Source organism: Equus przewalskii, chromosome 1 (assembly GCF_037783145.1).
Source record: "Equus przewalskii isolate Varuska chromosome 1, EquPr2, whole genome shotgun sequence".
Classification (NCBI taxonomy): domain Eukaryota; kingdom Metazoa; phylum Chordata; class Mammalia; order Perissodactyla; family Equidae; genus Equus; species Equus przewalskii.
Genome location: NC_091831.1, coordinates 153,351,784 through 153,377,125, shown reverse-complemented (window position 1 = coordinate 153,377,125; position 25,342 = coordinate 153,351,784). Strand labels below are relative to the sequence as shown.

General features: G+C 43.4%; 1 protein-coding gene and 1 long non-coding RNA gene across 4 annotated transcripts; one reads left to right on the top strand and one right to left on the bottom strand.

Annotated features, from left to right (window-relative positions):
- Nucleotides 1-383: 383 nt before the first annotated feature.
- Nucleotides 384-4,349, bottom strand: GJD2 (gap junction protein delta 2). The gene is made up of 2 exons (XM_008517323.2): nt 3,725-4,349; nt 384-2,713 (listed from the first exon to the last, which is right to left on the bottom strand). Exons 1-2 carry the CDS (start codon nt 3,793-3,795, stop codon nt 1,819-1,821), a joined length of 966 nt encoding a protein of 321 aa, XP_008515545.1. The 5' UTR covers nt 3,796-4,349; the 3' UTR covers nt 384-1,818.
- Nucleotides 4,350-4,375: 26 nt separating this feature from the next.
- Nucleotides 4,376-24,511, top strand: LOC103549175 (uncharacterized). 3 transcript variants are annotated; one of them, XR_544455.2, is made up of 5 exons: nt 4,376-4,533; nt 4,670-4,821; nt 10,582-10,694; nt 19,826-19,999; nt 23,448-24,495. It is a non-coding gene; the product is annotated as an uncharacterized lncRNA (long non-coding RNA). The 3 variants fall into 3 exon arrangements; XR_544456.2 differs by having other exon boundaries at nt 4,386-4,533; nt 10,672-10,694; XR_011541579.1 differs by having other exon boundaries at nt 4,397-4,533; nt 10,530-10,694; nt 23,448-24,511.
- The last annotated feature ends 831 nt before the right edge of the window (nt 24,512-25,342 follow it).

The window sequence follows — 25,342 nt, the reverse complement described above, 5'->3', positions numbered from 1 at the left end:
AATGTGACAAACCAATGCAGAAAAGTATGGTAGAAAGGAAAAAAGTTCCACTCCTGGAGTGAGGTAATATGATATAGAGCTGACATTTTATTCCAAGAAACATCCTTAGTCAAGCATAGAAATCTTGGACTAAAATGGAAATGAGTTAAAAGGTACTAGTATTTGAATACCTCAGCACACTCTTCTAAACATTCATAAAATGGACCAAACTCTTCTCATCTATTAGCAGCTGATTACACTTTATAGGTCATCCTTCAAATACTATTCATTCATCCCTCACTTCCTGCCCACAATGTTCTGCTTTTCTGAACACATAACAAAACATTTTCGAACACATATCTAAATAAATAGAACCTTAAATAGAAAAATGCAGACACTTCCCATTTTATAAAAAAAGCCAAGAACTTTATTTTAAACAAATCCTCAGTTGTGTGTTACACCATGTCCATCTCTAAATCAAAAATTATAATGATAATGCAAAGGGAACAGAGGGCTTCATAAAAGCACATTATCCAAAAATTACTCTTGGCCAATGCTTTAACTAAATACACAGTGGATGTGAAAGGTACAGTATGGCACTTAAATAAATAAGAGCAAAGAGAAGGAAACATATTCACAGTCCAAAGCAATAGGTTTTTGAACCTTTGGTATATGTCTCAAACACGCAAACGTAAACACGTGTTAGCCAATAGTGTTTAGTTCCAGGTTTCTTAAGCCAGTGATTGTGTGTGTGTGTGTGTGTGTGTGCACGTGCCTATGTGAGTGTGTATTTCAAAACTATTGATAAAATAAATTGGGATTGACGTGGGCTGATTAAGGTCTCCGGTGTGAGCACACAGGTAAATTCAAACCATAGCAAAATGAAGTACAACTGTGTTGCACAACAAAACTATATAAGAAAATGAGTGGAATACACCAGTTAGAAATTCTGTGGCTCGGGTAGACACCCTTGATTTTAACAAAAAAAATTCTTTTAATGCTATCCAAAGTCCACAAGCCAGAAGGCAGAAAGATCCCAAAGCTCATAACCACATGCCTAACAGTGCAACAACCATCTCACAGAAGTGTCAGAGTTGCATATAGCACTTCCCTCCCTCCCACCCAACCCTTGCCCCTAATAAACAGCACCAGTGCAGTTTGAGTTAGAAAACTGGAAATATTGAGACATTCCTAGGGTTTTCATAATGACTAAGGGCCAATCAGATGGGGCTCTAATGCAAAAGTCTGCCACGGCCATTCTCCAAAAAGCACCCTGTGTAATTCCCTCCAGCTTGCAGATAAACCATATTAGGTCTGCTGTAAGGCCAGATTCAGAAAAAAAGCTGGCATGCTATCCTGGGTTGAGGGAGAGGGGCATGCTGATGGGGGAGGTATATGAAGGATGCCTCAAGAATGTTTGTCCTGCAGCCCAGGGGGAAAGGATGTGTTGAGATAGGTCACAAATTTTGTACCAATGAAGTATTTGACTCATGCCATTCACCAGTATACAGAGTTCAGCAGAGCTAAGTCCTACTTGGTGGCTGTGCAAGTCCCCTGTTATCAAGATCAGACTAGGCCATAAAAGAAAAGGGCCCAAAGAAGTCCAACTCATCCATTTCATCACTCTACCCAATTGTCTCTGTGGAACCAATGGTGTGACATGTGGTAATGGTTCTATTTTCTCTCCTCTCCCATTGATGCAAGATCTTCTTTCTACCAGCTTTATCCTACATCTCAATGGTGAGAGTCACATAAATGAGGGCAGATATAGCCACTCTCGAGCGGTCATCTGCCTTGGGACTACTTGTCATCCCCCAGGCCTTCCCAAAACCTGCCCCTTCATACATAAGCAGAGTCACTGGACTGAGTCCTGCCAAAGTTGGGAACACTGACCCTGGGCAGGTCCTTGTTGCGGATCTCATAGACTGACTTCCTCTTGGCCTGGGCCCCTCGCACGGCCAGCTTGATCTTGCGCCATCCCAGGTGGTTGAGTTCGGCCAGGTTGAGGACCACACAGATGCCACTCACAGCAAACATGAACACTAGAAAGACGGTCTTCTCAGTAGGCCGGGACACATAACATTCCACCTCTTTGATACAGGGGTAGCGGTCACACTCATACAACCCCGGGACGCTGAAGCCATAGAGAAAGTATTGACCCACCAGAAATCCAATCTCCAGGGCATTTCGGAAGACCACTTGGATAATGTAGAAGCGGGAGATGCCTTCCTGCCTTCGGAGCTTGGATCGTGCTGCAGTGCGCAGCCCTGATGGGTGTGGGGTCAGTTCCTTAACTTCTAAACAATCTGGCTCTGTCTCCTTGCTGGTGTTCTCTGTGTTCTGCAGCACCCCATTGACAATGGCATTTTGCAGCTTCTTATCTTCTCGTTTGCCACCACTGCTGCTCCCACCCCCAGTTCCTCCAGGACCCCCCATGGACTCAGGGGCATCTCTGTCCAGGGCTAGGAAGACAGTAGAGTAGCGGCGTTCTCGCTGCTTGGCGGACTGATGCACAGAGTAGGTGATGAAGCAGAGACTGGGGGTACACACCATTATGATCTGGAAGACCCAGTAACGTATGTGGGAGATGGGGAAGGCGCGGTCATAGCAGGCCTGGTTACAGCCGGGCTGCAGGGTGTTGCACACAAACATGGTCTGCTCATCATCGTACACCGTCTCCCCCACAATGGCCACAATGAGGATCCGGAAGATCACCACCACAGTCAACAAGATCCTGAGCAGAGGAAGAGGGAGGGAGAGAGGTTCTCATGGGCGGAGTCACTGACTTAGGAAACCCCTACTCTCGTGTTACTCAGTACACTGACTGGAGAGCTGTCCATCCCTGCGTGGTACTGAACTAGGAATCTAGCAAAACTTTCTGTCTCTTCCCTCTCTGCTGGGTGCTGGTAGACTGGGAATACTTCAAATTACAGGGCCCTCAGATATATATATCCCCATACACAGGACAAGGTGTATTTGCAACAGATAGCTTTCATCTGTATATACGGAATGTACAGAGGCACAAAAAACACCTTCACTCTGGATATGGCAAATGGACGTGGAACATCAGAACAGAGTACATGTTTCAAAGTCTACACATAGAGTGTGTACATACCTACTCCAAGTGGGTATTTAGTTCATACTGAATATGAATATCGAACTTAATTCTTTATATAAACAGATAGCTATGAATACATATCCACATATACTCATGAATATATGTGTAGACACAAAAGTGTCAGTTGTGTGTGTGGGTTTCTGAAGCTGTAAGTTTTAACAGCTAAATCAGTTTAGCTAAATAAATATTTGTAGGGAAAAGATACATCTGCTCCGGAGAGCAAGTCCATCTCCCTATTTGCCCTTCTCTGTCCAAATGCAATCCTGCCTTCCTTGTAGATTCTATTTAGGGAACCGGATGGAGATTGGCTCTGACTCTAGAGAGTGGGGGGACCATGACTGAGCCAACAACTCCTTTTCTTATGGGAGAAGAGTGAACACCCCCACCCTCGCCCGGTGGTGCTTCCTAGGGAAGGGATGGGGGAGCCGATCAGGAGCAGCTGGAGGAGGGGGGCATCACAGGGCGTTGGGTAATCCCTCATGCCAGGAACACAGGCGCATGGACCGAGGACGATGGGAAGGGGGCAGAGGATGGGCTGGGGGCTTCAGGGGCTTGGTCTGGACGTGAGACGGGACTCCCAGGGGGCAGCCCGACGGGGCCCACTGACGGTCGGCTCGGCGCCCTTACCTCCCGATCATAGTGGAGTGCTGCTGCACGGCGGCTTCCAGCAGCCTCTCCAAGATGGTCCATTCCCCCATCGCTGTGCATCCGGAGGCAGCAGACAAAGACTGGGCAGCACCGGGCACGTTCCCGCTCCTGGCCCCTCCCCGGGCCGCACCTCCGGACTGGGAGCAAATTGCCCCCCGATTAAAGAAGCAAACAAATTTTTTAAAAATCCACGAATCCCCTCTCCCTTTTATTATACTTAAAAGAGGGAAATGGGGAAAGAAATCCAAGCAAACCCCGACTGATGGGGCAGCTGGCGCGGTCCGAAGAGCGGGCACGAACCTCCCGCGCCGTCCGGGGCTCAGGTCTGGAGCCTGCGGGTGCCCGGGCGAGGGGCAGGGAGGGGGTGGCAGCGTGCTGGTCCGCGAGCTCTCGCCCGCCTGAGAGAGGTCTCTGGACGCCGCTCACCCCGGGGATTGGGGCTCGGGAAGAGTCCGGGCACGAGCCCGGCTCCTGGCACTTCAGTGGGCACCGGGCGCTTCGGCGTTGCCGCCTGCGAGGCCAGGGCGGAGCGCGCGGAGCTGGCTGCAGGGCTCGGGAATCCGCGCCACCGCCTCTAATCCGCCCTTAAGTAGTCTCCGCCTGCGTCACGCCAGGTCGGCGGCGGGGAGCCGAGCGCGGCGTGCGGCTGTCGCTGCGCGCCGGGGCCCGAGGGGCAGGGGACGCGCGCGCCGGGGAGAGGGGGGCAAGAGTCCTGGGGCCCCGGCGGGGAGTGGGGCGACTTGGAGAGAGAGGATTGCAGCGCCCCACCCGCTTCTCCGGGCGCCCAGGTAACCTCACCTGACCGCCAGCCCTCGGCAGGACGAGGGGGAACCGGGAGCAGACGCGGGGGTGAGTGGGGAGGGGCGCGAGTAGGTAGTTGAGCTTCTCTACGTGCATCCCTCAGCTTTTGCTTTTTGTCTTCAGGGAAACAACTGAAATTCCCTCTCTAAACGGAGATGCTGGTTAGGGGAAGAAGAGTGGGGGCGACAATAGGACGCTTTTAAATCTGCCTTGGAGAGGACTGCGTGGCTGAGAGCGAGCCTGCGCTTCGGTGCCTGCATGGATCGGATGGTGAGGTGAGGAAGGCTTGCCGAGAGGCCATTTAGGCTGAAGCTTAAATGCAGGTGTTAAGCTGCCTCTGAGGATGGGAGTCTGGGCACAAGTTTGCACCCAACAGGTACCTAGAGTGTGCAAGTGGGTGACCATGGTTAACGTTCTGGCTTCGTCCAGCGCAAACCCAGACGCTCTGCTATTTAAAAAAAAAAAAAAATTTATGTACTTATTTCTTTACTAATGAGGTGGAGGGGGTACTTCTCAGGTAAACTGTGTTCTAATCTGAATTTATGGAGGCCCAGTACTCTGCGAGCAGAAACACAGCTGCTCACAACCTCACCCCGCCTCCACTTTCTTTTTCCCACCTTGGCTCTCTCCCCACAACCAGCTGATCCTGGTTTCTGTTTTTAAATTTACATTTTGTTGTCAGTTCTGTCTAGAGCAAGTGCTTAATTGGTCACTAGAAGATTGAAACACTCACACTAGGCTGCTAATGAGCTCAGGGGTCAGTATTAGGAGAGACAGAAGTTTGAAGTGTTTCCTATAAATGGACCCAAAGCACAATGGGTAAGTGGTTGTCACCCTTTTAAAAATACAACTGTGAAACGGTTGCTAACTCATTCTAGGCATATAATGCAGCCTTAATTATCCACAGGGATCACAGCACATATGTGTATTATATAAGCTGCACCATGATGAACCATTGGTTCTAGAGCAACCGAGTTTGTTTGGCAGCCAGTGGCCCAGGGACTGGGAAGAAGGCTACAGGGTGTGGGCTTGAGTCCACTCAGTGCGCTTCTGCATAAAACAATGTTCAAAGGCACAACCCAGGCTTTGGTGCGAGAAGGATCAGTGAGATGCTTCCTAGGCCTGACATCTTTACCCTATGGAAGCAGTTTTTCACTGCAAATGAGTAAAAGAGTCCACTAAAAATGGAGAAAGGCAGAGCATGTAGATAGAACATTAGAGCGAAGGCAGGTATTCCTTATGTCTGGCTGGGCAGGGAGAAGGTGCAAAGATGAGGATGGATGGATGTCCCATTATCCAATCAGCTTCCAGATGGAATGGTGATTCCCCCAACTCAGGCTTGTGTTTTCTCAGACTTCCCTCCAGCTCCCTTAGGCTCTGGCTCCCTGTATTCACTCCTCTAGCAGACATTTTTAGAGTAAAGGACCTCAGATAAGGAGAGAATGAGGGAGAAAGTTCCAAGGGAAATCTGTTTAACATCTTTAAATGTCCCCAGTAAGCTGCGCAACTCAAAATCATTATGTTCTATACGTGTGGCTTTCCCTAACCCTTAAAGATGGTGATCCTAAGACTATAGACTGCAGGAAATACATTTTAAATGTTCTCCCCATGCAACCTTCAAGCACTAGGCTATGACTACATTGTTGATGATTAGTTTATTATTTTGAAATATGCTTTATTATGTCGTATAGATTCAACATATCAACACATGTATATATAACACATGTGCATATACACACAAAAGCACCTACACACAGAGCCTATATTTTAAAAGACTCGTCTATTAGATTCAGTGGCCTGTTTTTAGGAAAAATCCTTACTGTCCCCACTACACCTTGAAAACAATGAACTCTTTTTTATTTTTAAAAATCACTCATAAGTTGTTTTACACTTAGTATGTTGTGTTTCCTTTTTTGACCCTGATGAATGCCACTTTCAGTTAATAACTTGCCCTGATAGCACTGCATTAAATATGAAAAGATTCTGTGTAGCTCACCATCTCTGAGTTTCCTCAGGGCATTATCTCCTCCAGCTAGATTCTCACTGTCTCCATTCCCCTCTGATTGAAGATCCCCATTTAAGTTGACAAGAAAGTTCTTCCTTTAGCTCTTATTTAAAACTCATTTTACTCTATTAAAGTAATAGTTTTGGATGAGAAACAATGGAACTTGTAGAAAAAACTTTGGGGTACATTAGACCATCTGCGGATACTTATTAAAAATACAGATGCTAACCTGCTAAATTAAAATCCATGGAAGCGAGATTTAAGTATCTGCATTTTTATTAAGTTCTTGCCAGTGGCTCTAATAACAATAAGAAGTTGAGAATTTTTGCTTTCAAGAGTAGTAGGACAGGAAGGAATCCTAGAAACCAGGAAATCCTCTCCTCTTGTTTCGTAGACATTAAAATTGACCCAAAGATTAGGTGCCTAAAGTCATAAGGGTAGCTGAGGAAAAAGCTATGAGGAAAGTGCTATTTAAGAGTCCTAAATAAGAGGACCCAATAATTTAAAGGGATGGAAAATGTGATCTTTGAAGAAGGAAAAGGGAATTAAGGTGGTTTGGATCATGGGGACGTAGCCATCTAGAAGCATCTGAAGGAAAATAATACCTGGATTGTTGGCTTTGCAAAGCCGTGTCTTACCAAACAGTAATTTCCATTAAACAGAGCAGAGGGATATTCTCCACATCTAGTGAGAAACACTGTAAAGGCATGTAGCCAAGGGCAGAGTTGAACGTTCTCATAGAGGGAGGGAATGAGTTACTAAGAGTTACTAAGTTACTAAGAGTGATCCAATTTACCCCATGGGTGTATCTGGATTTGCTCTTTTCCTTATATGTGCTTAGAACTTCATTCTCTTTTCCACCACAGATTCCCAGGTGAACCTGTTAGCTTTTCATCTTTAACTATGTGGAAAATGAAACCCCCTAGGAACTTTGTGCAAGGTGTAAGAATGAAAGGGAATCTACTGACCTCTCTACTGGACCATAAATTCTTGGGGAGCAGAGGCCATGCCTTATACATCATGGTGCTTTCCATGGTGTCTGGAGCATTGTGGAAACTTAAGTGTGCTGAAGGAGTAGGGTAGCTACTCTGACTCTCCATTCCCCTTAACCTGGGAAAGCTGCACGTTCCCTGAGTAGAGATGGGTCCTGGCTGCCCCACGACCATAAGTTATGTTCAGACTGAGAGGAGAAAAGGGTTCCCTTTGCCAAGTGAAAGTCCCTGTAGACTTGGGGCAGCCTGGACCCCTCACTAGAAAGCCTTCTTGCCAACTACCAGCCTCCTGCTCCCACTTTGTGCTGTTCTTACTCCCTGTGGTCCCACCACCCGCTGAACTAACCCGGAGAATGCTGTTGAGTGTGCACGGTTTGGGCTGCAGCATCAGAGAGGCAGCCTGGGAGAGCTGATCACAGCTCTGGATCCGTGGACTCCTGGAAGCGCCAGCATCTGTAGCCTCCTGGGATTCATGTGGCTCTGGAAGGACTGATTCGGTTTGGAATTGGTCTCCATGTTAAAGTCCTCCACATTTCATTCTCAGACAGCTAGGATTAACTGAGCTTTATCTCTCCCAGTGACCTATATACATCTGTTTCCTAAGGAAACCATCAAATTTTCTTCTGAAGGGGTGAACCCAACTTGTCTTGTGGGACTTGAAAGAACATAAACAGCAGGTGAGATCTACTCCTTTTTGCTGCAAAGTGATTTTTCTCTTTTTTTCTTTTATGTTTCCTTCCCTGTGTTAAGCCCCAGCTCAAATGTTTAGGGAAGCACTTTTTGCTTTTACTGCCCAGACAAAATTTAGAGAGTAGTATTTCCAACAGGAGTAAAGCTGTCCAACCCAATCATAAGTAGCCCTAAATATGGTGGCTTCTTGTGTGGCCTGTGACTCCCCTGAGCCTGTTACCTTCAAAACTATTCTGAAATCTCATGGACCCAAATGCCAAGCCATGTCTTAGCATCAAGAGACTATATATCCAAATAGTGAGGAACTCTAACATCTTCTGCCTGCTAGTCCTTTGAATAAAATGGTATATATCCCTTTAAAAAAATCACATGTACCAATTCTCCATTCCTCACCCATCTTGTATGTAGAGAACATACCTATGTGTAGTAATATCTCAAGGATCAATGTAATAAGACATTGTGGCCAAAGCAGATGTGCGAAATCACAACTAATAAATTAGCACTCCATTAAGAAGCAAATCAGCCCTGCTGTCACATAATCTTTCACGTTTATGTCAAGTCATGATTCCCATTCACATTGGGAGCTTCCCAGGGGGGTTCATTAAACCTGCAGGAAGAGATTTCTGTTAAGTCAACACTATTCAAAAGTCATTCAGCTACAGAGCCCAAGAGCCTACCTGGGGTCTGGGTGCCTGCTTGTTCACACTCTCATTGTCTCTGTCCAGCCGGAGTCCCAGTCATGCAGGATATAGCTGGGCTTCCTGCTGAGTGCGTTTTCAGTCTGTATAAAAGACATGAGGAAATTGCAGGGGAAATTATACGTGGGGAGGACCTGCCCTTGACAGAGTTGTGAAGCTGGGAGAATTTGTGTTATTTTCCACATGCACCCTTTCTGTACTTCTTCTATATCAGAGTGTGCTGCTAAAAGTTGAAGTCATCCTGTTGCTTCGTATCTTCAGCCAAGATAATTATGTGAAGTTGCTATCTGTCGCCAAAGAAACATTCTCTAAGATCTGGAGCTTAAATTCAAGGTTCTTCCTTGCTCTCATAATCATATATGGATTCTCCTGGTTGCCTGGTGTCTTGTCCTCCTGAAATTCAGCCAATTCCTGTTTGTGCCTGGACTCTGGGGGCTCAGGCATTATCCGCCCAGAGGCTTTTGTGATTTTCTGGTTCTTGTCGCTGCCTTCTGATCACTCTTGGGCACCAACATCCAAGTCTGGTACAGAGAGCCTCCTGTTTCTGGAGCTGGGGTGAGACTGGAAAGGCATACCACTCATTCATCACTCACCACATGATCAGCTCACTTGCTGCAGTATTTTGATAGTCAGCTGAAGGTTTGTCAAGAGCACACACTCCAACTTGCACATTTGCTCTGGTTCACAATCTTCTCTGCCCTTTAGAGCTCTCACATCAAATTTCTCTTTTTGATGTAAACTCATCATTCCACTTTGACTATAGACTGCCTTTGGTCCAGTTTCCCATCCCTGGAATTCACCTTGAATCCACATCCTATTGACCTTTGAGTCTCCCACCATTGTGCTTCACCCACTGCCCATCCCTTACTCCACCACCATGAAGGAAAGTAATCCGATAAACAAGCACACCACGGTGTTAATAACTGATAACCACTTAATGTATTATCCTTCTCAGAGGAATTATCCTCATTTAAGTTGCAAAGCCTTCATTCAGAGAAATGAATTTTTCTAGATAGTTTTCCAAACACAACACAGAAGGAGAGAATAGCTATTTTGGGGCAAAGGATGTTCTGAGTCCTCCCAAATCCCACTCTACAAACACTGGCTTCTTTTATTGATCTATAAAGTGGTCCTACGGGTGGAAATACAGGAATTACATTAATGCAATGGCTCTTACATTTTACTACACCTTAGAGTCACCTGGGGACCTTTGAAAAATCCCAGTGCCTACACTGTATCCCAGACCAATTAAATCAGCATTTCTAGAGGTGAGCCCTGTGCATTGGTATTTTTCAAAAAACTCTCTAGGTGATTCCAATATGCAGTCGAGCTTGAGCACTAGTGCAGTAATACCCACCACCAACTACTTAGGCAGAAGAGCCCTGTATGACTGCAGTGAAATAGGCTTTCTTCTCATTCTGAGAATGGTACTTCTGGACACAAAGCCAGAATTTCATTCTGAAAATGTGTTCCTGTGGTTCTGTAAGTACTTAGTATAATCCATACAGGCTAAGTAGTTAGTTGCTAAACTGCAAACACCCATCTCATTTCCTCTCAGTCCGCTCCTGGCCATCTGGTCCTCTGTATTCCCATTACAGGGCCATGTGTGTATTAATGAAATGATTGCATCCGATTACATCTCTTATTCAGAGCACAAGAAGAACAGTCCACGTATTTTGTTCTCCAGCATCACTGTTTCTGCCATGATGTCAATGAATACTTTATTTCTATTACATGCAGAAGTGGGATGGTCTTCAATAAAGGTAAGAGTATAAATCAAATATGTTATTGCTTGCAATAAATTTTCAGTTTTGCTGTATGGTATCTATAATATAGATATTTCAGTCAAAAGAATAAACTTTCCCATGTCAGATACTTGTTAGTGGTCTTCATTTTAAAGTGTCTATCATAAAGTTCCTATTAATAACGAAGTTCTGACAATTGGTATACAAGAGGTATCACCTAAGAGCACCTCTGTCTGGGTTAGTTGCTTTTTTCTCCAGTTTCTCTAGGCTTTGTCTCTGCAACAGGTCAGAGGTCAGAAAGCCACATGCCTAGACTATATTTTTCTGCCTTTGCTTGGTGGAGTAGGGGAGTGGGGGAAAAGGGACCCACTTCTTAACCTAAATATTTACCATAGTCTTTTGTGTTGTTGCAACTAAGACAGTTCTCTCCTAAGGGAAATTATAGTGCCAACTCTTCAAATAAAAAGGAAATTTTTCCATCTTGCGACATCTGAATGAATAAAACTGAGTGCAGGATGGATGAATGAATGAATAACATGGTACTCACTCTATCAACTGGTCATCTTCTCTCTTACCCCTTTACCTTCCTAGAGTATACAATAAAAAATTGATAGAGGTGCATGGATAGTTACTGTGTATACATGCATTGTGACAACCAAATTCCACCAACTTATTATTTGATTTTTTCACATACAGTTTCTTGGCCCTCTCATTCATTTGTTTGTTCAATGAAGATTTATTCCTTGCCTACTATGTGCCAGGGGCATACAGTAGTGAGCAAAATAATGTGGTTCCTGATCTTGTCGAGTTTAAAATCTAGTACAAGAGATATATACCAACTAATCAAACAATCTCAAATGTGAATGTGCAATTTTAAACCTGTGATAAGTGCTGTCAATAGATAGCTCTGAGATAGCAGCCCTGAGTACACAGTGGGGCAAGGAGGAGCTGACCTACTTTGTGGGGAGGGGTCGGGGATGAAGGGCATTCTTTAGCTGAGATCTAAAGGAAGAGTAATAGTAAATCAGGTGAATGGGGTGGAAGAGGAGCATTCTGAGCTGGGGGAACAGCGATGAGCAGACCCTGGGGAAGAAGAGAGTTGCACATTTGAAGAACTGCAAGGTCTCCAGGGCTGGTTCACAACGTAAGAGGGGAGGGTTTGAGACAAGCCTGGAGAGGCAGGCAGGGATCTGATCAATCAGAGCCCTAGAGGCCAGGGGAAAGATGTTGGCATTTTTCCTTAAAGAAATGTGCAGCTTTTGAAGGCTAGTAAGAGGGGAGTGGCACGATTAGTCTTGTTTTTCAAAGCTCAATCCATTTGCATTATGGGGAGAATAGATTGGAGGGGGTGGGCAAGAGTGGATGCAGGGAAACTAGTGAGGATACTGCCGCTACCGATGGGCTACATTCAAATAACACCCATAGGCACTTACCTTCCTTCCCTTGGGGCTCTGCAGCTACACCAAGGAACTGCCTCTATTATTTAACCTTGTCTCCTGTCAGGGACATGAGCTGGATGATTTCTCAGGAACCATCCCAAACTCATAATCCTCTTTATTTATATAGGGAATAAATAGACCCTGATTGTAATGGTCAGCATAAATACTTCTGTGAGTAGTTGCATCTTACAAATTGGGATGCGTCTTTCAAATGCGTTCGTCTCTGGGCACAGTAAACAGATTGTGGAGGGCAACCCTTTAGCAATTTCACAGAAATAGTAAGAGTGGGGCCCTCAATTAGGGAGGACTGGGCTTCTGTGCATCCTTTTTTTTTTTTGCCTATGAAACCCAGGTTTTGCCTGAGTTCTACAGTTCTCCAGGAGCCCAAGCAAAATCCAGGTGGAGGGTGGGCTTCTTGCCAGAAGGAAAAGGGTGTTGAGCCATCAATATTTGAGAATTTCCTGAGATTTGGGGCATTCATTTTGAACAACACTATTTAAAGATGGTGCAGCTATCAAATAGAACGAAGGAGATCAGCACTGCTGTTGCTGAACAAATCCTGGCGAGCAGAACACAAGTGAAAGTTGTCTCCCTAGGAGACTGTAAATTGACTCCAAATCTGGTGCCATAACTCCAACTGTTTCTGAGGTTCCTCTTTTGGAATTGTCTTCAGAGCCCATGGTTAGCTTTAAGAAAGTCTTCAATACTTGAAAAATCACACCTCGTTTTTCACTACAAGTTGTATAAGCCAGCTTGATTACCCAATTTATTTTCATTAGTGGCATCTGAAAAATACATATTTTGATGAGTCTGAATTTAAAAGAGGAAGAAAAAATGATTTGCACCTGCATCTTGTAGAGTTTCTTGGCAACTGTGAGCTAGGATTCAGGTTCCTTCTGTTTCTCCAGCATACAAATTGGAAGGTTTCCTGGTGTTGTCCATTAATATCCAGTAAATTTTGGCTGTTGACAAAATCAGATTCATCTTCAAAGGATGGGCTTGCCATCACTGGGGATATTCATAAGCATATTTGCAGCCCCAGAGCAAATAACAGCAAGCAGTGGGCGAGTTCCTAAAATGTTCTGTGCACTGGCAGCACGCTATAATGTGCACATGGGTGACCTTCCAAGTGGTAGACAAGAGGAGCTACTTTGAAATATATTGTTATTCACACTGTCAAGTGTGTTTATGTTCGTAGCATAGGGTGGGAGTGCACATAGCTTTTTTGATGAATGAATAGGTCATATAGGATAGGTTCACCTGTCACTCAAAGTGTGTTTCCTGGCAATATTATTACAATAACAACATTAACAATATCACCACCTATGTTTGCTTCTTATCTTGGTATCTTAGCATTTTAAAGAGCACTTCCCCATCACCCACCCCTGGAAAAAACCTTTTAATTCCCGATATGTTATTTACATAAAAATATGTAAATTATTTGATTTAGAAGAACTTGGAACTATATTCTAAAGTATAATTATATTTTATATTTATCACTTAGTGCAGTCTTTAAAGTTTCAAAAGACAGATATGAGAAAGATAAATTACCTAAAGCAAGAAAGTTATATACGTATATACTGGATGTGATAGAGACAGATTTAATAGGTTGGTCTACATTGTGAAGGTAGAGGGTAGTTTGTTTATTTTTCTTGCTCTTCCATACAATTTTATACATCTTGTCAACTACTGAAGAAATTTCCAAGCTACTACTAGTTAAATGCAAAAACTACAAGAACTACTATAATGTCTCAGAGGATCACTAAATGCATATTAATCCAGAGCACTTTTTTTTTTAAGATTTTATTTTTTTTCCTTTTTTCTCCCCAAAGCCCCCTGGTACATAGTTGTATATTCTTCGCTGTGGGTCCTTCTAGTTGTGGCACGTGAGACACTGCCTCAGCGTGGTTTGATGAGCAGTGCCGCGTCCACGCCCAGGATTCAAACCAACGAAACACTGGGCCACCTGCAGTGGAGCACGCGAACTTAACCACTCGGCCACGGGGCCAGCCCCTAATCCAGAGCACTTTTAAAAGCACTGATATCATATCTAGTCCTCCTAACAACCCTTGGGTAGAAAGGATTTGTTGTCACCAACCTGGAACATGACTCTCAAAGATCTATCTGCAGCCCAGAGCTCTCTGCTGAGCTCCAGACATCTGCAGCACACGACCTATTTGGTATCTCCACATGGATGGCCTCTGGACACCGAGAAGTCAAAATATTGATGGTAGGCTTTGTTATTTCCTCTCAAATCCTGTCCTTTTCAGTTTGTCCCCTAGATCCATTCTCTGACATTCTCAAGCCTCCTCTGTGCCTGGGGAGGCTGACCTCTGCAGATTGAAACTTTGGGGTCCATTTATGTTTGGCCAGTGGGAGGCCCTGCCAAAAGACTGCAGAGTGAAAGGGGTAAGAGGTCAGGGTATTTACTCCTCCCTGCTTTGTGAAGTTTTGGCTGCATCTCTTCTTGACTGCAGTTTCTTTCATGGCCCCCAGCCTTAGGGTAGTAATAGCTTCTCACTGTTGCTGGAACTTGGGTGTCTCAATAGCTCTTGTTGGTTCCCTTAAGCCTGCTCACACATCTATAAAAAGTTCCTCCAAGGGGCCAGCCCAGTGGTGTAGTGGTTAAGTTAATGCCCTCCACTTTGGTGGCCCTGGGTTCCCAGATAAAGATCCCAGGGTTGGACCTACACACCACTCATCAAGCCATGCTGTGGTGGCATTGCCCATACAAAGTAGAGGAAGATTGACACAGATGTTAGCTCAGGGCCAATCTTCCTCACCAAAAGAAAAAATCCCCTCAAAAATCCCAGCTTAGTGAGCCATGTGTTCCTTGCTGGGACCCTAATTAATACATCACCCATCCTTATTTATTTTTACATCAGCCTTGTTGCACAAAATCTAACTTATTTGCTCAAGCTGGAAGTATAGAAGTCCATTCCTACTTCCTCACCCGTGCATCAAATCATTATGACCTGTTTATCCCCTAGATATCTCTGAAAGCATTCTCCATTTCTCTCTTCCCTTCATAACTTATTTGATCCAGGCCCTCCAAAGAGCCTCCCTACTTATCTTCTAAATCATCCTTCGCACTGTTATGGAATGGCCTTTCCATAATGAAATCTGGCCAACCTACTGTAATTCTTCGGTGGTTCCTACAGCCTTCTGCGTAGGTCACACTCTTTAGCAAGCCCATAAGGGGAGTTCATTAGGTCTGGCCTGTACCTGCCTCTCTACCTCAATGGCCTGTCTTCTTCCCATACAATCCTGCACTCCAGCCACACAGATCTCCGTGCAGTTCCCCAATGCACCATCCTCTCCCACATTTCGGGTGTGCCGAGAAGGCCTGCCACTCAACTTTCCCACTGGTTGGCTCTAACTCGTTGGCCTCAAACCTCCTTCCCTGCTGTAACCCCCAGAGGAGAGCTATGGCATGAATGAGGGCATATAATGGACTAAATGGTACTGCAGATAAGTCCTCCCTTCTCTCGGGAACTCCAGACCAGCTCTCGTGAGGGGAATTTAGGCAGAAACCTTAGCAGGAATAGAGTGAGCATCCTTGGAAGCTAAGCGCCTCTGTATAACTCTCAAATCCATCTGCCTTTCTTCATCTCTCCACCACTACCCTAGTTCAGGCCACTTAACATTTCTTCCTTGAATAATTCATTAGCCTCCTCATCATCCTCCCTGCCTCCAGTCTCACTCCCTGTCTATTCACCCTAAATAATGCCAACCAGATTGATCTTCCTATGTTGCAAGTCTTATCCTTGCTCTCCTATCTACACTTCACTAATAATAGAAGATTAAAGAGTCCAGACTCTTTAGCATGGTATGTGAGGTCTTATATGAACCGGCTCTTGCTTATCCCTTTAGTTTCATCTTTTATAGCTTCTCCTTAAATCGTAAACTCCAGCCCCCAGACTGAACTCATTACAGTTTCCTAAATTTGCCATGGCACTCATGCCTCAGGCATGCTGTAGGCCGTGCCCTCTGCCAGAAGGCCTCTCCTGCAACCTTCTCCTAACCCTTGCTTGATCCCCCAGACCCTGTCCAGCTACGCCCTCTAGGAAGACACTCCTACTTCCCAACCACGTCCCCTGCACCTTTGTGTTTGGCATTTCCAGCATATGGTTCTCCCTACTGTATGATAATCGTCCTCACCAACAGGCTGTAAGCTTTTCCAGAGCAGGAACGGTTCTATTTCTGTTTTATTTTGTTTTGCTTTTACCTTTATATCTTTCAGTACCTCACACAGTCTGTGGAGTGAAAGAGGCACTTCAATATTTGCTCAGTGAAGCTTCATAAATAGAGCAGGGTGCTGATCCAGAAGAGGGAGGTGTAGTATCCAGGTTTTGCCATGACCAGCAGAATCCATTCATCAGCTCTCCACTCTGGTGCCACTTCTCACGAATCCTTTCTGACCTTAAGCTTTTTCTTGTGTAGGCTTGGTGCCCCATAGGGGACACGTGTTTTTGAAGAGAGAATGACATGGAAGCAGGAAAGATTTGGGCCTACATTCTGTTTTGTAGCTAGTTTCTAGCTGTACAACTGGGGCTTAATTATTTTGCCTCTCTGAGCATGGATTTTATCCCCTGTAAAATACCAATATTGTCACTGGGTGACTGGGAGCATTACAAGACGTGTTACCTGGCACATGGTAAGTGCTCAACAAATGCTAGTCTCCATCCCTCTTTTGTGCTCTCTCAGCACTCTGTACACATCCCATCAGCTTTTTTGTCTGCCTCCCTACATTCAAGGATTGTCCCTTTTATCCCTGTACCCACAGGACCCATGGAAATTGCTCAATAATTGTTTGTTCACTGAATAAAATCTCCTGTGTTATTGATTATCAACTTGAGGTCTAGAAAGATTAAATGACCTGCTCAAATCATAAGGCTAGGAAATGGCCAAGCCAAGAGCCACAACACAAATCTAATGCTTAAGCCGATGCTTGATTGGTCCAACTGCAGGAGATCAATGTATATGTATACCTATGAAATAGAATCTGTGGACATCTACACAGCACATCCTCACGAAGACTGATCAAGTATTAGGCACCATCTAACTCCCCCTAATGGAAGAAGAGGATTCTATATTTATCTCTTATCTCCATCACTACCACTTTGCCCCATCACATACTTCATCCTTCTTGTTGTACCATCTTCCTAAAATAAATATATTATAATTTTGTTGAATAGATAGAGTTTATATTATGATGGGTATGTAAACATTCTTTCCAACTTAGTGATTTAGCATTCCGTAATTTCTCCCTTTTGTACAAAACTTTTTCTCCCTGATATGAACATTTCTGTCTGTGGTTTTCTAAGGTCTCATCATTACTTGAACCCCAAATTCTCTGTTTGTCTCAGTCTCCTCTCAAAATATTTGAATATATCATGTTCTATCAGTTACATTTTCTTGGAGAAATTTCTTCCAAAACATTCCAAGTTCTCCAATGCGGACTGCTTGGAGAAATGAACAACTGATGTGCTGGGTTGTAACTCCTCCATCATCCTGGGAATTCTTTGTTTTTCTCTTCTGTGTGGAATCATTCGCGTCATGTTTTCTTGTTTCTTGGTGTTCTCCCTTGTATTGATGAAGCGCCTCCTCTAATAGTTTTCTGAGAGTACATGAGAGGAAAATGTTAAAGGCCGCTCACATCTGTGATTGACTTCAATCTACTGTCACTTGATGGTTTCCTTCAGAACATATAGGTATTCCTCTATCGTCTTCCAGCTTTCAGTGTTACATCTGAGAAGTACAAAGTCATCCTGAATCTTGAATAGCGTATGCAAATTTTTCTTTAGAATCTTTTTCAGATCTTCTCTTTACTGTTGGCTTTCTGAAATCTTTCAATAGTTTGCCTCATGTAGATCTTTGTATCATTTACTGTGCTAGATATTCAGGGGGCTGTTTCAGTCCACTCTCGCATCTTGGTTGTAGGAAAAGTTCTTGAATTATGTCGTCGACGGTTTCCTTCTGACCCTCACCCCATGGCTCTGTTCTCTCCTGCTAGAATTTGTCACTTGGATATTGGTCCTTCTGGACCTCCTCTTTACTTCTCCATCTCTTTGCTCTGCTTTCTGGGAGATTTCCTTAACTTTTTTTGCATCCGTTTCACTGCATTTTTTAAATTTCTGTAGTCATATTTCTAATTTGCAAGAGTTCTTTTGCACTGTCTTTTCTCTCTCTCAGGATAATAATTATAATTTTTGAGATTTTTCTTCTTCCTATATAGTCTGTGTTTCTTCTAAACTTTTTTTTAAGTTTATTTTGATCTTTGTATTTCACGTTAGAGGCTTTTTTCCTCAGGTGTCATCTGACTAATGGTTGTCAACTCATGTTGAAGAGCGAATTAAGCTCCACGAAACTGATTGGAAACTCCAAGTGCATGAGAGGGACCTGCTAACTGTGGGCTTTCAGTGTAGAGCAGTGCTATTGGCATCTGGTGGGTGGAGGTCAGGGATATTGTTCACCATCCTACAATACACAGGACAGCCCCCCATAACAAAGAGTTATCCTGCCCAAAATGTCAGTAGTTTTGGTTGAGAAATCCTGGTATAGAGTATCTCGTTGGGTCATTTACTTAGGAAATCCTAATATTGGTGGTTTTTATCTTTTTCTTGGGCTGATCAGAATCTGCAGATGAGAATCCTCCAGTCTCCTTCCTGGAGGGTACAGCCTGCCTTCCAACATTCTGGGAGCCAGTAGGGAGAAGTGAGCTGGTGGTTTCAAAAATCATCCTGCAAAGGTCACTTAATCACTCTGTTGACAATATTGTCTCCCCATGGTCAACTGTGATCAATGCTCCCCCAGTCTAGAGACCATCTCCAGAAGCTAACTATCTAGTTTTCTGCCAGGGGACAGGAAAGGTAGCTGCTTGGCTCTATGGAGTGGAAAAGGAGACACAAAATTTTAATTTCTTCTTAAGTAGACTTTTAAACAATCACTTTGATTTTAGCTACATCTTTACCCCTTCTTCACTCCCAGTTCCTAAACTTTTACAACATGATGAGGGGAGGCGAGTTTCTGCTGAATAAAATAGTTGCTGCTCAGCTTTTTCTACAGCTGACTGCTTAGTTTTTATCACTTGTCTATCTGCTTTCCATTTTTCTATTCTCTTTGCCTTTATAGATTATGTCTTCTTAAAAATCCCTTTACTATCTTAATAGTGAGATTTCTAAAGGGAATGAGAATAAATGTATGTGCTCCTCTGTCTGTTATGTGGAGGTCTCAGTTTTATTTTTCATGCTGAAGCATTCATTGCTATTCTCCAATAGGGGAATTCTGAAAACAATGCTTCTGTACTGAATACAAGGTGAAATGTCTGCGTTCTGTTGAATCTCTCATGTCTAGTTTGGAAGTGCATGTTATCAAATGGATTTTGATGTCAGGAGTGGTTTGGTTTTTTTTTTTTTTTTTTATCTTTGAGAAATCTACTGACTACAAATATGAGGAGAAACTAATTTGGAGCCCATATAATCTGCAGGATGCAGTGTGATAGGAACCAGAAAAAAGTTTTTTTTTAACCTAAACCCAAGAGAAAACAAGAATCCAAACATAATCTGCTAAAAATAAAATAGCAGAGTGGACTAATTGACTAACTGAAGTACTGTGTGAACAGAATTCAGATTTCTTCAGCTGACCAGCTTCCCAAGCAGCTGCAAAAATGATGTTAACTCAATGTCACTCGCTGTGATCTCTCCCTAGAAATGTAATTTTCACTGTTGTCCTTTGAAATCTGGTGACTCTGGAGAGGACCTGGCTTGTGCTCTGGATTTCCATTCTATGCCCAGATGCTTCTCTCAACGCCAACTGAAGCATCATTTGCATTAAAAAAAAAATGCTTTGAAAGCGAAGAGGAGATGTAGCCACGCTTCCCAGGTACAGTGGGTGCTGGCTATGATTGCTTCACACTCTATCTTCAAGTCTTGCATGAAGTCAGACATTACATTCCACCACTGGGAAGGAGAATTTCTAATGTCAAGTACAAATCAGGATTAAAGGCACATTTGCATTGAAGTTGTGCAAATAAATGCAGCCCAGAGCAGCTGAAACCTGAGCTTGGAATGACGTGACTCCTCCATTTTAATATCTATGGGGGCTACTTGTATGGTGCCATGGCAACAGCACCACCTTTGATGGTGCTCCTGAAGGAAATCTTGCAGAAACATGGTCAGAATACGTGAGAATTTGGTATTGATTTGATAAGCCAGTCATCAGAGTATTTCATGTCTTATTGTGTTTTGTTGTGTATTTTTTAACTTTTGAGAAATTACACAAATAATATTCAGCTTAGAAAAATTAGAATATGCAAGTAACTAAAGAAAACTACCAGTAGTTTTTCCATTCAGATGTAAACACTGCCTTGCATTTATTTTGCTATGCCTGTAACGCAACTGTATTAAAAAGGGAGAGCAATTTTTTTTGAGAAGAAGAATGAAAGGATTTCCTACTCATAGTCCTTCACTGAAAGAATTAAAAAGAACTTTCAATCAAGAAGGAAATTAAACCCAGAGTTGGACATGATAAAAAAGTATGGAAAAAAAAAGATAGTCTTGTTTATAAAAGTAAGTATCTACTGTAAATATTTAATGTGGGCAGAGTGGGGATAAAAACAAGGCAACAATAACAGGAAAGACTTAGAAATTAACTTTAGATTGTGTTGAGTTAAATGTGTATTAAATGCTTAAGAGAAAACATAAAAAGAATAGAAATGGAATATAAAACTTCCAGACTAGTAGAGAAAACATCAATTCAATAGAAGTCAGTGTCTTAGTCTGCTCAAACTGCCAAAACAAAATACCATAGACTGGACAGCTTAAAAACCAGAAATTTATTTTCTCACAGTCTAGGAAGTCCAAGATCAAGATTCCAGCTGACGGAGTTCCTACTGAGAGATCTAGTCCTGGATTGCAGTGGCCACCTTCTCACTATGTCCTCAAATGGAGGGAAAAGAGAGAAAGCAAGCTCTCAGGTGTCTCTTCTTATAAGGGCACTAATCCCATCATGAGGGCCCCACCCTCATGACCTTATCTAACCCTAATTACCTCCCAAAGGCCGCTTCTCCAAATACCATCACATTGGAGGTTAGGGCTTCAACATATGAATTCTGGAGGGACACAAACATTCAGTCCATAATTATCAGTAAAAGGAAACAAAACAAACAAAACCAAAAGCATAATAAATTTTAAAAAACAGAAATTCAACTATAGAAGTATCAAAATGATTTATTTGGTGGCATACTATCTAGTAGTCAAAATGAATGAAATGAATCTATATACGTATCAGCAAGAATAGATCTTGAAAACCAAATGTTGAATGAAAAAAGCAAAATGCTGGATAATAAGTGGAATATGACTCCATTTGTATAAATGTTAAACACAGGAAACAATAGCCTTTGTTTTCTGTATGGATATTTAGTAAATATGGATATTGAGTAAATGCATAAAAAACACAGACTCATGGACCAGAAGAACAGGCAGGAATTTCAGGAGAGTGGAGGAAAGAAGGAAGGAGGCTGAGGAGGAGTGCAGTAGTGTGTTGCTTAAAGACAGGGATACGTTCTGAGAAATGTGTTACGCGATTTTGTCATTGTGCGAACATCATAGAGTGTACTTACACAAACCTAGATGGTATAGCCTGCTACACACCTAGGCTATATGTACTCATCTTATGGGACCACCATCATATATGCAGTCCGTCATTGACTGAAATGTCCTTATCTGCTGCATGACTGTACAAAGAAACTTCCATTATATCTGAAAAGATTTTTAACATCTTCTATATGGCAGGCCTAGTGTTAGGTGTTGAAGATGATAGAATGAGCAGAAACAGAGGAGGTTCCTGTCCTCATACAACTAGTGATCTGAAGGAAGGCTAGATATTTACCAAATAATCATTCACAAAAACGTAAATTATAACTCTGATAAGTTCAAGAGTGGTGGCAGGGTCGTGCAGGAGTTGGGAGAAAGGTAACGCTCTAAATGGAGAGACCAGCATGTGCAGAAGCCTGGCGGCGGGAGTGGGCATGTACAAAGTGGTAGGGCTGCAGATGGGGAAAGGATGAGAGAGCTAGGGCTGGAGAAGGAGACAGGGTCTTGTAGGCCACATGGAGAGTTCGGTCTTTATCTTTCAAGGAGCAGAAAGCCATTGAAAGGTTTGATATGGTAGGGGGAGATTCATCAGAGGTGTAATTTTAAAAGATCACTCTTGATACAGTGTAGGGACAGAATTGGGGGCGGGGGGCAAGAAGAGATATGTGGGAGTTATTACAGCAGTCTGGGCAAGCCTGGGCCTGGGAAGGTGAGGGAGGAAGTTGAGGAGAAGGAGATAAAATTTATTTGACAGAGTCAAGAGATTTTTAGCATTATATTCAGAAGGACAGGTCATAGATTGGCCATGAGAAGTGAGGGAGAAAGAAGTGGTAAAGATGAGTCTCTTACACAGCTGTACAGACAGTTTCCATTTCAGAGAGAAGAGCCCTGGGAGAAGACCAGCTTGGGAGGAGAAGATTATGAGTTTGGTTTTGGGCAAGTTGAATTTAAAGTGCCTTTGAGACATGTGAGTAGAGATTCAAGGAGAGAGTTGAAAATAAGAGTTTGAAACATAAAAGTGGGAATCAAGACCAGGGACCAAGTAATTGAGGGAGAGATTACAGCATGGGAAGATGGCCTAAGTCAGTCCTGACAAGTTCCCTGATGGCTGGTGGGTAGAAGATGAACCTGCAAAGGCTACAGAAAAGCTAGAAGTTAGAGAAAAACCAAGAGAGTAGAGCCTGGAAAGAGGATGTTTCAACAAGGACAGTGGTCAGCTGTGAGAGGTTAAAAAGTTTCTCTGAATTAGGCACCATGGAGGTCATCAGAGACTTTCACAAGAGATGCGTCAGTGGAGGGAAGTGACAAACTGCAGTGGGCTGAGAAATGAGTGGGTGGAAAGGCGACGAGGCAGCGCTTTTGAGGAGTTTGATTATGAAAAGAGAAAGAGAGTAATAGCTAGAATGGGATATGGGGTTTAGGTAGACTGATTTCTAATGGAAAGACTTGGACCTGCATGGTTGATATGAGAAATTGAAGGAGTTTCAGTCTCTGGCTTCTGTTTTCTTTTTGAAGTTGGCAGGGGCAAGTCATGAAGGACAAAGAGGAAGGGAGAGCAGTGAGGGTAATTGTTCCAAAGCTTAAGAAAGAAAGTTTAAAATGGCTACCAGTTATCGAATATTCACTGCACTAATCTTTAGCCTTATGTGCTTTGTCTCTCTCTACATAGGGGTACAAGTGATTTCTCCAGTGTTGTGAGATTTTTGTTTAATTCAGTTTAATTTTTTTCTCTTTAGGATCCCATTCTGTAGTTCAAATTCTGCACTGCACATGGAGCTGGAACTTATGAAATGATGGCCAAGTCCTGTATGTAACCACTGGAACCATCTAGAGCCATTCTTGAGAACGTGCTGAGCGGTGTGGTCTAGTGGAGCAAAAAAAGCCCTGAGCGTGCAGAAGTGGATGGGACAATATTGAGAATGCAGCTGGGCCACTGCTGGTTGAAGTGGCCTTGGGGAAAGGGACAGGACGGCATCAGAAATTGATGACTCTCCCCTCCTTTTCTATCCCTCCCACCTATACACACATTCCATCCAAATGATGACTCACTTGGTCCAACCCTAAGAAGCAAAGTACTCAGAGGAAAGGAGGAGCCTTCAGATTTATTCCTGAATCACTAATAATATTGTCAGAGGCTCTGGGCAAGATACTTGACTTTCTTGTATCCTGGTTTCCTGTCTGTGAGAGTGACCCTGATGCCAGGCTCCTGGCAGCCTGTGGGGTCTGTGAGAGATGGTGTTAAATGAGAGGCTCTCTTGGGTAACTCAGTTCCCACCCCCAAAGTTCAGTGTCTTCATCTATAGGGTTGGACTGGGTGTTCTCAGCTCCCTCCCAGCTCTGCCTCTCTCTATTCTCCAAGCGGGGAACGGGGTAGGGGAATTTTTGAACTAAACAGGGTGATGGACATGACTGTCTCTTCCAGAAAAGGCACAGAGGCTGTGTAAGCAGCGTCTGTGGGGTTTGCCTCAGTTCTCCTTCCAAACTTCTTTCTCCCAGGTGATTCCTGAGGCCTCTCAAGAATGCTCCCAACTGACCCGAAATATTCACAACTCAAATCATCAGGAAGGATGACTTCAATTCTGCCTGAAATCGCCCCTGCATGTGGTAGGATGGAGCAAAGAAATAAAAATAAATTACTGAAGGAAATGAATAGGATTGTACTATCTACAAAAGACGACTTGGAAAGCAGACAAGAATGAGCAGGGTCTATTTTAGTATTGTCACGACTTTTCTGTATAGTTGAAATTTTCCCTAATAAAATGTTTTTTAAGGACTATCTGAAAATTGATTGCTGTAAACCAGTGATTTTCTAACTTTTTTTCACCATGATCCACAAAAAACGCATTTTATGTTACAACCTAGTACATATACCTATAAGCTAAAACAGAGGTTCACAAAACATTTACTCTCACTATATACAATATCCTGTAATGTTTTTTGTCCTCTATCCTGCTTGGTTATTCTTTTTAGATGCTGGTTGGAACCTATTTAACTGATTTCAAAGCTCATTTAATGGATCATAACCCACAGTTTGAAAAACACAGTTCTAAATAGTGTCAAATCATTCTGGCGGGCAATTGAACATTTGCCTGTTGGCCTGGGTCAAGAGAAGAATAATGACTATTTTGGGAGGGATGGAAGAGAACAAATAGTCATGGAAATTTGCCCAGCCTTCTTGGAAAGTCTGACCCTCGTTTGGCCTGGGTGGGGTATCATCAGGGCTTAGCAAAATGAGAGAGCTTTACAAGCCACCAATTCTGTGTACGTGGCCCAGTTAGCCAATTTTTCTTACACAGGTTTATTTGCTTCTAAAAACTGAACTGCCAGCAAGAGGTCATGGCCTGGACTGCTCTGAGCAGCTTTTCTTCCCCATCTGCCTCCTGTTTTTGCCTTCTCTGAGGCTCAAGCCAGTCCTCAGGTATTTCTCTAATTTACCCACAGTTGTGAACTTATATCTTGTCATCTCTACCCCCTTTCCCCATCTCCCCAATGTTGGCTGTCCCCTTAAACTCAATGTCATGGACAAAAGCAACATCTTCTAAAGAGGACAGATGAGGACATGGGTGAGATTTGCTCAGCCCTTAAATCTTATTAAAGCAAAGGTTGGCCCTGGTAAGCAGGAGACAGACAG